The sequence below is a fragment of the Panthera onca genome, chromosome A1, assembly GCF_046562875.1.
Source record: "Panthera onca isolate mPanOnc1 chromosome A1, mPanOnc1 haplotype 2, whole genome shotgun sequence".
Classification (NCBI taxonomy): Eukaryota; Metazoa; Chordata; class Mammalia; order Carnivora; family Felidae; genus Panthera; species Panthera onca.
Genome location: NC_138339.1, coordinates 27,856,998 through 27,869,931, shown reverse-complemented (window position 1 = coordinate 27,869,931; position 12,934 = coordinate 27,856,998). Strand labels below are relative to the sequence as shown.

The window sequence follows — 12,934 nt, the reverse complement described above, 5'->3', positions numbered from 1 at the left end:
CTTAGGCATATCCCAGTTTCTGGCTGACACGCTCCCTGCTATTTCCTGGGTAACAAAAAAATCTTCGCACTGCACTTTCTGTTTTCTTGACAAGGCAAGGGTTATTCATTCCCAGGCAGCATGGCGTGTACCACGTGATGGGAGCATTGCTGTGTATGTGTGTGTTTGCCCTCGCTAGAAATAGATTCCCAAAGAAAGGCAACACACTGAGGAATAGGCAGAAAGAAGGGAAGGGAGGCAGTTCTCAGAGAGCTGTGGGGCAGGTGTGTGGGGTGTGGGGTGATGAAACGAGAAATCACTTCTAGCCTAAGTCTCTCCATCACCCCGACTGATAGATGAGGCAAGAAAGGATGGTAAGAGAAAGATGGAATCAGAGCTGGAAATTTACATTAGAAACATATGGATGCATCAATCCTAAGATTCTATGGATCTTTGGTCATCAGTGCACCCACACAAATGTTCTCGGCAGGGTCTTCCGTGGTCCTCTTGGTTTTGATGCCATTATCTCATTTTAATGCCTATTTTTCTCTTGTCTTTCATAATCTGACCAACAAAACTCACGTGAAGCGGGACCAAAATAAAGCAGCAAGCCAAAATAAATTGAATAAGTTTGGGTCCTTCTGTCAAAAGTAGGAGCAAAGGGTCTTCTGGAGCCGCTGTCGGGTGGTAGGAGTGAGTTGTAATCCCAGAGTCTGGCCTCACCAATTCCTCCCACAGCCTTCCTATTGCTGTCTCCGGGAGTCACTGGTCCCATGTGAGGTTCTAAGGAGCATGTAAAATAAAATTCTGGTGCAGTCTAAAACATACACTAAACACACATGAAGGAAGGAAAAGATAAACAAAGTAGTGAAACGTTTTACACGTTCTCATGAATAATGTTGGGCATCGTCCCCGTTAGTCCACCACTCACTGCTTTCATGACCTCTGTGCTTCTCCTGATCTCCCTCGGACCCTGAAGCTTGCCCTCTGACCCCCTGACTCAAGGGGCCCCAGCCTCTTCCCTTCGCCCTCTGCTCTTCTCTCTATACCCTCTTCGTGCATTAATACTCTGCCCATAGTCTCAGCTCCACCCCTTTTCTCCATCCTGATCATTTTGTGACATTTTCAGCAGCCTCTCCCAACTCTCTCTTTCATCTTGCTCCCTCGCCAAGCTACTATAATAACTCTAATAAGCCCAGAGTGGGCATTAAGGCACCCCACATTTCCTGCAGCCTCCAGAACACCCCCCCACACACACACCCCATGATATTCCACCATCAGCTAAAATCCAACATTAGCGCCAAATCCATCAAACCCTCTACTATAATATTTCTGTTTCCATATTCATGTATTCAAAGTGCACAAGTGAGCCTCCTACCATGTGAAGGAGCTGGGCGGTCACTGGCTGCATGTCTCAACTAATCCATGAGTTTCCCCAGTGTTACAGACAAGAATGGTGAAGTCATCTTTGACTCTTCCCTGCCCAGAGGCAACCTGATACTGAGATCTAGCTTTCCCTCCACTGAAATGCCTCTCCTACTGGCCCCTACTGGTTCCCACCAAGCCCAGTCTCTAGAACCTCTCTTTCTGGCACACCTGGAAGGCTACCTTGTCCTCATGACTGGATTCACCATTACCAGTCTTACCCTTTTCAATCTACCCTCATGGGGCTCACATATTTACTTTGCAAAAAAATGCTTTCATCAATTATCTGTTAACTGTAAGAGTTCATTGATTGTCTGCAATTTTCTAAAATGAGTCATAAAACCCAGACCACAGGAGAAGTTAGTTGGTAAAGTGCCCCATGAAAAAATAAGTTTTAAAAGCCCTGTAAACTCCATCTCCCTCCTGGGGAGAAATAGTATGTATTTGTCTAATAAAAGCACTGGCAAGTCCTGCAGTAAAGAAATCTGTTTGAACTGGTACTTCTCAAAATCACTTAATCATTATTTATTTAACCACTTCACTGATTCTTTTTTGAGAGAAAATTATTAGTAACAAACAGAACTGGTGTGTACCTTTAGCCATTGATGCCCTTTGGATCAAGTTTAAACATCCTGGCTTATGTTTTCAAGGCATTCCTAGTCAGGTCCTACCTCTCTATGTACCCTAAGTTCTTACTATCCCTCAACGCCAACCTTCTGATCCTTCACAGGATATGGTTTCATAGTTACAAAGCGTTCATCCAAAGTGACCACTATTAGGAAGCAGATATTGGTATCTCCTCTGAAGGAAGAAGGCCTGCTCTTGTATACATGTGTTTGATGTATCTGTAACTCTTTAGAAGAATAAAATGAAAAGACACCTGGGCTTAGATGTAGTCCTCTTTAGTTTGGAAACTGTTCAAAGGGTATTTAATAAGAAATCCTAATCAGAAGAGAATCTATGTCCCAAACTCCCTCCTAAAATAGGACTTTCTTTTCTAAAATCTGTAAGGGATAATCATTTGGTCTCCTTTTGAACACTTCCCTTGGTGAAGACCCCATTACCTTTCAAGGCACCCATCCCATTGCCAGACAGCTCTACTGGTCATAGTTCTTCCTCACATGTGGATGAAACCAGCCTCCTGAAACTATTTGAGAACTAGCCATAGATTCAGGGTCAATGGCTGGTGTGTGTGTGTGTGTGTGTGTGTGTGTGTGTGTGTTTTGGAGGAACGTGCCCACTGGCTGCATGGGGAACTCAGCTCTTGTGTTTATCCAGGAAGGTGAACGCAGTGGCACAAAAGCAGCTTGGACGCCTGTGGCACACAAGCGCCCTCTTTTTCCACTCTCCAACCCATGAGTTCGCAGAGAAGCTTTTGGCACTTCTTCCAGAGCCTCTAAAGGTATGATCCCAGCTTAAAGGAACAGGGGTCTCATGACCCCAGGAGAGCTTCCCGAGGAAGCAGGAATATGAACAGGGAATTTGGTCCACGAATCGAACATCTGAAATAGCGAGCTAATAGCCATTTCTGAGAGCAATCGAGGAGAAAGCGGGAACTATGAATTGCTGGTGAAGCCAGCCAGTGTTCAGTCATCACCTCCAAGCCTCTGCCTCTTCTCGAAGTTCTCCTCACTGCCACATCTCTGCAAAATCACTTAGCAGAAACCCCAGCCCTCCTTTATGGACACTGTCCTCTATGTTCCTCAAGAGGTTTTCATCTCTTTGCTCCAGGGCTCCTCTACGAATTCATTTGTATGTCTCCTGTTATAGAGTGGAGCCAATTTTTTTATGTTTATTTATTGATTTTTGAGAGAGACGAAGAGAGCACTAGGAAGGGAGGGACAGAGAGAGAGGGAGAGAGAGAATCCCTAGCAGGCTCTGGGCTATCAGCGCAGAGCCCAACGTGGGGCTAGATCTCACGAACCACGAGATCGTGACCTGAGCCGAAATCAAGAGTAAGACACTTAACCAACTGAGCCACGCAGGCGCCCCCAAAGTGGAGCCATTTTTTGATAAAATTAATATCCTGTTCAGTTCATTTGCTCTAAGATGCACTTAGACATTTTTTTGCTAAACGAGATGTTTTTCTGCATCAGAAATGACTGGTTTTTAACTGAATTGAGATGTTAAAATGTCGCCAAGATTTGCACTTCAGGATTCAATAAGTTAGTATATATATATAAGAATATATATAGTACCTGTAGATATATATAATATAGATGTATAACATGTAAATATAGTACTATATATAATATACGTATAGTGCCCAGTACCTGGTATTGGTTTTTCTTACTATAGCTTCTCTATCTACTTCACCCTCTGCAAGAGATGAAGAAAGCTGGGCTAGAGGCAACCTAAGTCCAGCCCAGTCATGCTCACAGAGGCGCAGAAGCAGGGACATCAGCAAGGACACAAGCTCATGCTCCCCAGGCCCCGAGCCCAGAGGACCCAGTTCCCTTCAGTTCTCCCCTTTCTCTTAGCCAAGAGGAGCTTCGTGTTTTGTGTGTTCGCTTGTTCTCTCAACATTCACACACACCAAACAGACAAGCAGAGACATCCTCTGGGGCTACAGGACCAGGGAGCCTGCCTTGTCCAAGCCTTCAGAACCCTGTCGGGTGGTTGTGGTTCAGGAGCTAAGCAACCTGGTCCTCAGATCCACTCACCCACTAACCACTACATACCCTTCAGCGGGTCTCCCCATCTTGGCATTTTGTAGAGCATTGAATAAAGCCAGTGAAAGTCGAGAAGTTTCACAACTGGGACAATCCTTAGCCAGTTTTGTATCTCTAGCACTTAGCAGCTGCTCACTGAAAAGCTGTAGAATTAATATAGTACTTGAGTGATAGAGCTGCTTTTCTGAAAGGAACCCTCCTTCCTAATTAGAGGCTGGGACACAGTCTTAGCAATTTTGCATTAATTGGGGAAGAAGGACATAAATTAATGTATGAGGCCTTGTGTCTTCTGTTTCCCTCCAGGTCATTTTCTTTGTGAACAGTGGCTCCGAAGCCAATGACCTAGCCATGCTGATGGCCAGAGCACACACAAATCGCACAGACCTTATTTCTTTCAGGTAATCACACCTTGGAATATTCAACTTTGATAACATTGACTTACCCCAATACTAAATGTGCGTCTTTAAAATGTAGCATGGGGAAGGCGGAGGGGCGCTTTCCCGGGAGTGACATTCTGATTTTAGAGCAGTATCAGTGAAATGAATTTTATGACTGGATAACCCCATCTAAACTGGCCTCATTCAAGGTAGGGGTCCCTGACTGGGGTCCCTGACAAGGGTAAACAGCTTGGAGTACTACTTATGTCATAGATCATCTGATAAAATTAAATAGATGGTCATTTGACAGTTTTTGGACTCTGAAGGTGTGGTATTGACCACGATATATGCCAAGTGGTGAATAACTGGTCTATATGCGTAGATGCTCACGGCTCTACCATATGACAGTGGACACATTTTCATCTCTGCTTATGATCAGGAGCCCTCTACTTACTTCCTAGTGCCAGTGGCACCAAATTTTCACCTCTTCTCCTCCCTAAGTTCAGAGGATACATATTGAACCTGTATATTTCTACTTCTCTGGGTGACTTTTGAAAATTGACAACGTAACAGGTTAATTATAAACCCTTGGTAGCTATATTAGCATTAAAAACAATAGAAAACTTAGCATTTTGTTTGCAGTTTCTTCCTTTGGGTAATTTTATATAACACCTTTTTTAATGTTTATTTATTTTTGAGACAGAGAGAGAGCATGAGATGGGGAGCCGCAGAGAGGGAGACAGAGGATCTGAAGTGGGCTTTGTACTGACAGCGGACAACTGATGTGGGGCTCAAACTCACGAACCATAAGATCACGTACTGAGCCAAAGTCTGATGCTTAACTACCTGAGCCACCCAGGTGCCCCTGTATAGCACTTTCAAGCATTATCTTTTAATAAGGTTTATGTCAGAGGGTGACTTATAGTAAAAGTACATGGAATGAAGAGATAGTCCCATTCTTTTACCTGTCTGGCCATAGATTCTGTCTCATTTCCAAAGAAGATCTGATGACCACAGCACATCCAATACTGCACATTCCATATAATATGCCCCACAGTAACTATAGGCATAAGGAAACATTTACTGTCAAAGAAATATGGCAATAAAAAATGTGACTGATGTTTTACCCAAATAAACTTCCCAGAATATACATGTCCAGATAAGTATTGATCTATTCAAAGTGGACATGTGTTGCTAGGGTTCAACACACAGTTGTGTCTCCTCTTTCAAGATAGATGACCATCCTTTTGAATAGCCTTAATAATCCTAAATCCTCATTTAAGGGTGATTTTGATTTGAGAATTATCAAAACCCTTTTGAAGCCAAGATGGGTGATCAGAATGATTTATACTAACTGTGGTAGTTTCAGGTTCAAAAAGAAACAAAACCTGTGTTGTTGTTTTTTTATACACCAGATAAAGTGGCTCATGAGGCATTTGCACGACAGCGACATCACAGAACAAATATTTGGTTTCTCAAGGTGACTGCTTAAAAGAATAATACTCATTGAATATAATTCCGGACGTGTTGCTAAAAGATGAGTCTCTTTGCTTAAGAGTGACTAAGTAGGGCAGGTGCCAAGGTCAGAGTTCTTGCCCAGATACTCTCCAGATCTTCCTTTCACAATTTCATGTCTATGACACCATCAGAAAAGACAAATAAGTAAATTCTCCTGGCATAGGCTCAGAGGTTTCTTAGAAATCATTGGAGTTACACATTAATGGTGTTCTATGTTGTCTCCATAGGCTTCACGGATCTTCTCTTTTGTCCTACACAATAGTCCACAGGCCAGCAATCAAAGAAAACTGAACCTGACCCCATCTTCTCACTGTTTCTTCTCTGCAGAGGTGCCTACCATGGGTGCAGTCCATACACACTTGGCTTGACAAACGTAGGGCCCTTCAGGATGGAGCTCCCCAGTGGGCTGGGCTGCCAATCAGTGAGTTTTGAGATTTTGGTCTGGTTTCTCTAAAGTCTGCTCTGCACGTGGTATGACTGATCAGATTTTCCCAGTATCAGGATCAGAAACGCATATGAAGAATATCATTCATCAGGGGCCAAATTTTACTTACTTGAACCAAAGCCCCCTTGGAGGAAACCTTTAGTAGAAAGGCCTTCAGACTCTGAGCAATTAATTACAGGGATTTTTACAACTCGCTTTGCTTGAAAATAAAATCAGGTAAACCGCAAATAAATGCATTGAGATTAGTTCTCAGAGCCTCGAATGCATAAGATTTCTACAGACCCATCCTTGTACTCACCTTTTGTTCTCACTTGCTGTACCCACCTGAACATCAAATCAGATACCTAATTATTCCTATTCTTTCAGATGCCCTTACCCATATAACTTTTGAGCAAGTTGTTTCCAGGCTGGCACTGAAGTCAGTTTCCTTTGTAAAGTGCCCACATAACTGGTTTCTAAGAAAAAATTATCTTTTCAAACCAAAGTATTAGGTTTTTGTCCTAAGTGGGAGAGGAGTATGGGAGGAATCTCAATATCAAATTAAGAAGCCCTCCTATCCTGACTGGTATCATATGTGTCTTGTCCTCACAGTTTTGCCAAATGCCTTCTTTTGTCATTTGCAGACAATGTGCCCAGATGTTTTCCGGGGCCCCTGGGGAGGAAGCCACTGTCGAGATTCTCCAGTGCAAACAATTAGAAAATGCAGCTGTGCACCAGGTTCAACTGGGCAGGGAGGGGGATGCGGGGTGGCCGGGAGGGTGGGTAACGAAACCAAGAAAGGCCGAACCGTTACTCAGTGAACGGATTTGACCCAATGGAAAAGGGAAGAGCCAAAGGAAACAAAACTGGAAAGCAAGGCCTCGTAGCGTCAACATGCATCATGCCTACTACCGCTGTGCTCTCTGGCTGTGAGGGGAGCATCTCTGGTCATCAGAGCCAAGCTAAACAAACTCCCACTTGATACTTCATTAAAGGAGTTCCGTCAGCTCTGTTAGCAATAGCTCTGCTATCAGCTTGAAAAGAGAACAAGGTTGGTGGGATTGTTTACCAATTCCCAAAGGAGGAGGGGGAGAGGGAAAAGAATACTTTCAGCCGTTTCAAAACTCCTGTCAGGAAGTTCCCCCAAGGGACTCAGAATGCCAGCCAAAATGAGGGCATCTGTCAAAACTTAAGGCCATTGCCAAAGTCTGTAGACATCTCTGGCAAATGTTTTAAAGGCATTCTCAAAAGGAGAGTTCCCATTTACCAACCGCATTTATATTTGCATTCTCTACCTATTCTTACCAGAGGGGAGGGATGGAAGCAGCAATTCTCTGCTAATCAGCAGTCTCCCCTGTGCTTGTCGGCACAGTTCAGGACCTCGGAATAGCTGCTTCTAAGTAGTGCTGAAAGAAAGAGCTCAATGCTTCTGCCCAAGACGCTTAATGGAACAGTTTTGAGTCACTCGGGTTGAAAAAATGCAAATGGAAGTCTTAGAAATCAGCTTTGAAAGGAAGAAAGAAGATTCACAGTCACCTTAAAATTCAGATAGGATAATGGCAAAATGGAGACAGGGGGATAAAAGAATGAGCATTGAAATAGGATGCCATGGTCACAGAACTTAAAACTCTAAGGAAATTTAAAGCTATATTAAAAAAAAACCCTCCCCTCTCCACTTTAAAAAATCGGGAAACCAAGGTCCACACCTGAGAGGCAGCAGAGCTAGGACTTGACCCCAAGCCTTCTGACTCCAAACCACTGCTCCCTACCTATGGCCACCCCTGTCACACTGTCTTGCCAGCAGGATGAACCCAGGCTTAAAAATAATTCCTGTTCTGGCCAGGATCGAGGGGACCCACGAAGTCAGGAGACCTGGATTCCACTCCCAGCCCCAGCTGGTTCAGCTGCAAGCAAAGGCTCCATCTGTCACCTCAGCTTTCTCATTTGTAAGATACAGATGGCAGCAGCTGCCCCCAACCCCTCACTACAAGGCTTCATGAGATCAAGAGAGGAGAGTTTTGGGTACAGAAAGGCAGATAATAGCAATACCGAGGGTACCTGTAGAGCCGGACCCACATATCCTACCTGGATGGCATCGAGAACTAAACTCGGTTTCATGCACCTCATCGACCTCAATCTGACCACAACGCGGGCAGCAGAGAGCCTAGCAAGCAGAAGCACTCAAGAGCTGGCCATCTCCTTCCGTCCCTATTCTGTGTCCCTGCCTTTCTCCATCCTCTCTGCCTCCTCCCTCTTCGAGGCTTTCTCTGCTTAGGCCAATTTGAAAATACTAGAACCCCATGGTCATCTCTCCAGTGGCCTCCGGAGGCTTAATGATAGTGACAGACATACCCTTCTGCTCCTCTGAACTGTTGTCTTTGGCATATCTGAAGTCAGCTGTTTTCTTAACTCACATCCTCAAGAGACACAACTGATATATGTATTCAAACAGAATTGCAGTACAAAAAGAGACTTCACACTCCTCCAGCACTTTGGGGAACTGCGCAGTGTTTGGTCTTTGTTGCAAAAAGGTGTAGTCACATGTTTGCAAATGCAACCCAGCTCGTAAAGTACTTTGAGTGTAGAAGATTCCGGTTCTCCGTTCCTCTTAGGGTGCGTTCACTGGGCACTTACGGGTACCAATCTTGGTGGAAGTCCTTTCAGTTCAGGATTAGGTCATCATTGCCCACATGGGCATAAGCAGGAGTCCAGGTTGTGAAGCTGATGTAGATGTTTCTGTGGTAGATTACATCACCTTCCTCTATCCTTTTGCCGGGATTTTGTCTTGCCAAGTGTTCATTCCGGGCCCTGAATTTAGGACGGAAGCTGTGATGACATCCACCTCCCAAAGCCCACTGCCCCACAATGCCCCAGACCTCGTCCTCGTCATGTCATTGTTCTTCACCTTTTGCAAGATGAGCTTCCTTTTCCTGCAACATTGTTCTTCCTTGGCTCTTCACTCTATTTAACTGTTTCTATACCACCAGCTAAAATAAAAACTCTCCATCTCCACTCAGTTGTTCGAATGGTATACGGGGAACATCCACTCGTTACACCCTCATTGTCATGGTGATGCCACCGCACCATGTCTCTCTCCAGAGGCAGCCTGACCTGGAGTTACATCAATGAGCTCAGGAAGTAAATGTGAAATGAAGTAAACAGCTGATTACAGGAGGTGACCCCTCTCATCACTGAACTCGTGGGCAAGCGGGGGACAAATCATGAAAGGTCTATCACAGGTTCACGCAAAGCCTGCTCTCAGTTTGGTTTTGGCCAGATGTCAGCCATCGGGGTTGACTTTGCTTCACACTCCCCCCTCTCTCCTTACAGATGGGCGTGCTAAATTTCCCAAATTATTTCTTTTCATATGTGATCCATCCTTTAGAGTCATCCCAGGCTCTCTGCCTTAATAAAAACTAAAAAATGGACTCTCTACAAGCGTGGGTTTACTTGTCTAGTATATCCTCTCCTCAAGCAACATAAGCGATGCTAAAAATATGCTTTCTGGATTTGGTGTCCTTTTCCTTCCTTCTTTCTTCACACTTCCAGCCCCTAATTCCAACTAACCTAGCCACGCGAGTTTTCCCAAACATCACATGTACCTTAAAACATGTTTGGGGCCAGGTAGTGTTTTTTCCAGTTTTAAATGAAAAGCTGAAGTATAAAATATATTTATGCTTCAGTTTTGATGACGATGACGGATATTTTCTGTCCCTAATCTCTCCACTTCAGGAGACAGGTCTGTGTCCATGCGTCTAAGCAAGCACTAGGATGGTATGTGGTGACTCACCTCTCAAATTGCTCTCATGGTTACTGGGCCCAGGGCGTCCGTCACATCCACATCTCCCTCTGTGCTTCTCCTGCTGTTCAAGGATACGAGTTTAAGTTCAGAAACTGTGTGGTGCTGTTTAGAATCAAATTAGAGGTGTGGGTAAAAATTCTGAAGTTTCAGTCACGTATGGATGCCGTAGATCTGGGACCCTTAGTATTCCAGAGAAGGCTTCCTCTCCTTTGCTACCATGGATGGAATTTATCCGGCTCCAGTGCATTCCTCTTTAGACTGGATTCTAATTCTTCTGTAACCATATTTATTATCTCGAAAGATTGAGACGCTTTGTAGCTTTAAAATTGTACATCAGATTAAGTGGCAATAAAAGGTAAATAGAGTTATTATCACATAGATTAAATCCACTCCCCAATTACATCTGAATTAAATCTACCCCTTTGAGAAGATGGCATCCTTAGGTGAAACAGCTGTGTATATCAGACTCAGTGACACTTTGGGGCATTTTTCCCCCAGATGGACATGACTGAAGTGGTTCATTTATGCCTTACAGCTATCCTCGTCTCTCTGCTCAAACCAAAGTACAGGTTGTTCTGAAAGAAAGTTCACCCTTCAGAAATTTATACCCTCATATCCTGTTTACTGTATTGTAAAGATTCTAGTCAATTTACTCATCGGATATTCTTTTTTTCTGTGCTCTTCCCATTCTTCTGAATGTCATTCTTACGTCTTCAAATGCTATGTTTTGCTTGTTTGTTTGTTTGTGGTTTTTATTGTTCTTCGCAGACTGCTGCCAAGCAAGAGACCAGTATATTGAACAGTTCAAAGATACTCTGAACACTTCTGTGGCCAAATCAATTGCTGGATTTTTTGCAGAGCCAATTCAAGTGGGTATATTGACCTTAGACGTTAATTGGGCTTAAATTATCAGAGAATTTTAATTCATACATTCATACATTCTAGAGAATTCCAAAATATTTAGGTGACCATTGCCGTGTCTCTCTCCAAATTCAATTCATTCTCTCAGTCCCCTTGAAAGAGAAGGGCCCTGATTTTCTTTTTTTTTTTTTTTTAATTTTTTTTTTTAACATTTATTTATTTTTGAGACAGAGAGAGACAGAGCATGAACGGGGGAGGGGCAGAGAGAGAGGAGACACAGAATCGGAAGCAGGCTCCAGGCTCTGAGCCATCGGCCCAGAGCCCGACGTGGGGCTCGAACTCACGGACCGTGAGATCGTGACCTGAGCTGAAGTCAGACGCTTAACCGACTGAGCCACCCAGGTGCCCCGAAGGGCCCAGATTTTCAACTGACCTTCAAAAACTGTCTCCTGCATTGCTCGGCTGAAAAGATAGATGAAACTATTGAATTCCTAAAATTCTAAACAAAAGGAAACCCCACCAATGTTTAGTTGCTTTAATACCCACACTGCCCTGGGGTGATTTTCTTCAGTGTTACCAAATCCCCTTAATCTACTTTGTTTCTAATCTCAGAAGAGAATAAACATTTGCATCCTTTTCCCAAAAGGCTTGGCATAAGAGTAATGGCCCCTCTCTTCACACATTGTTGGAACAGTTCTAAAAACCATTTTAAAAATTGCTAGTATTACTAATGCTAATGATGATAATGATCTTTCTTTCTTTCTTTCTTTCTTTCTTTCTTTCAACTCTTTTCAAAGGGCTATGCTGTTGTTATAGGACTCCTTGGTTTGGTCTTTTGCAGGGGGTGAATGGAGTTGTTCAGTACCCAAAGGGGTTTCTAAAGGAAGCCTTCAAGTTGGTGCGAGAGCGGGAAGGCGTGTGCATCGCGGATGAGGTGAGTGGCTGTGGAATAAGTGTGGTATAGGGCAGCCAGGACAGGAAAGGCATAGGGAGAAAACTTTTTAAACCTTCCTCTGCAACCCAAGATAATGAAGCTTTTGCTAATTGACTGGTTGGTTAGTAGATTAACAAGTATAGAACTTTAACAAGCACAGAACTCAAATATCCAAAATGAAGTCTATCAAATAAGTAGCTAACAGGCACAGCTGATGCTGTCATCACAGGTGACATGCTATCAGTCAACACACTTTTTAAATTCCCATTACGGATTGCATCAGGGACAGTTCAAAACCCACATAGAGAACTTCACCTCATAACCAAGTTTTCAACTTCGATTTGCCAAAATAGTATAAACCAGCCTAACAGCATTCATCTTAATAACGAAACTTGTGCAGCACTGGGGATCCAAAATCCAAAAACCTAGTAAACAGTTTCTGGTAACTAAAAGCTCAGACCCAGATTAAGTGCTGTGTCCATGTTTGTACAAAGATGGTGAAGATGATGGCCGGCAATGATGATACTTAAGAAGAAGCGGAGGAAAGGGAAGAGACCAGAGTCAGAAAAGCCAGCATTACTTGAAACGTTTCAAATGATTTTGGATCTGTTTCTATCAGGTGCAGACGGGATTTGGAAGGCTGGGCTCTCACTTCTGGGGCTTCCAAACCCACGACATCCTGCCGGATATTGTCACCATGGCTAAAGGGATTGGAAATGGCTTTCCCATGGCAGCAGTTGTGACAACTCCAGGTAGAGCCTATGGGCAGGCTGCATTTGCTTCTGGGTTTCCTGTAACAGTGACGGCAGAAAACACGTGGTTGGGAATTTCTGTGGGTTGAAGACAGCGATGGGAACTACACGTGCATTTCCCTAGCAATGATCATGAGAAACAGCCTGTCAGACTGTGGAAGAGATGGAAGAATGCCATCCCTTTGTGATC

The 12,934-nt window shown here is 43.8% G+C and overlaps 1 protein-coding gene across 1 annotated transcript in view; it reads left to right on the top strand.

Moving 5' to 3' along the window:
- AGXT2 (alanine--glyoxylate aminotransferase 2) overlaps positions 1 to 12,934 on the top strand; it is a 41,678-nt gene that overhangs the window by 4,862 nt on the left and 23,882 nt on the right. Inside the window, exons 4-10 of the mRNA XM_078444834.1 lie at positions 2,683 to 2,806; positions 4,380 to 4,474; positions 6,299 to 6,392; positions 7,040 to 7,133; positions 10,966 to 11,066; positions 11,900 to 11,992; positions 12,612 to 12,744. Coding sequence (XP_078300960.1) covers positions 2,683 to 2,806; positions 4,380 to 4,474; positions 6,299 to 6,392; positions 7,040 to 7,133; positions 10,966 to 11,066; positions 11,900 to 11,992; positions 12,612 to 12,744 — 734 coding nt within the window. The remainder of the gene's footprint in view (positions 1 to 2,682; positions 2,807 to 4,379; positions 4,475 to 6,298; positions 6,393 to 7,039; positions 7,134 to 10,965; positions 11,067 to 11,899; positions 11,993 to 12,611; positions 12,745 to 12,934) is intronic.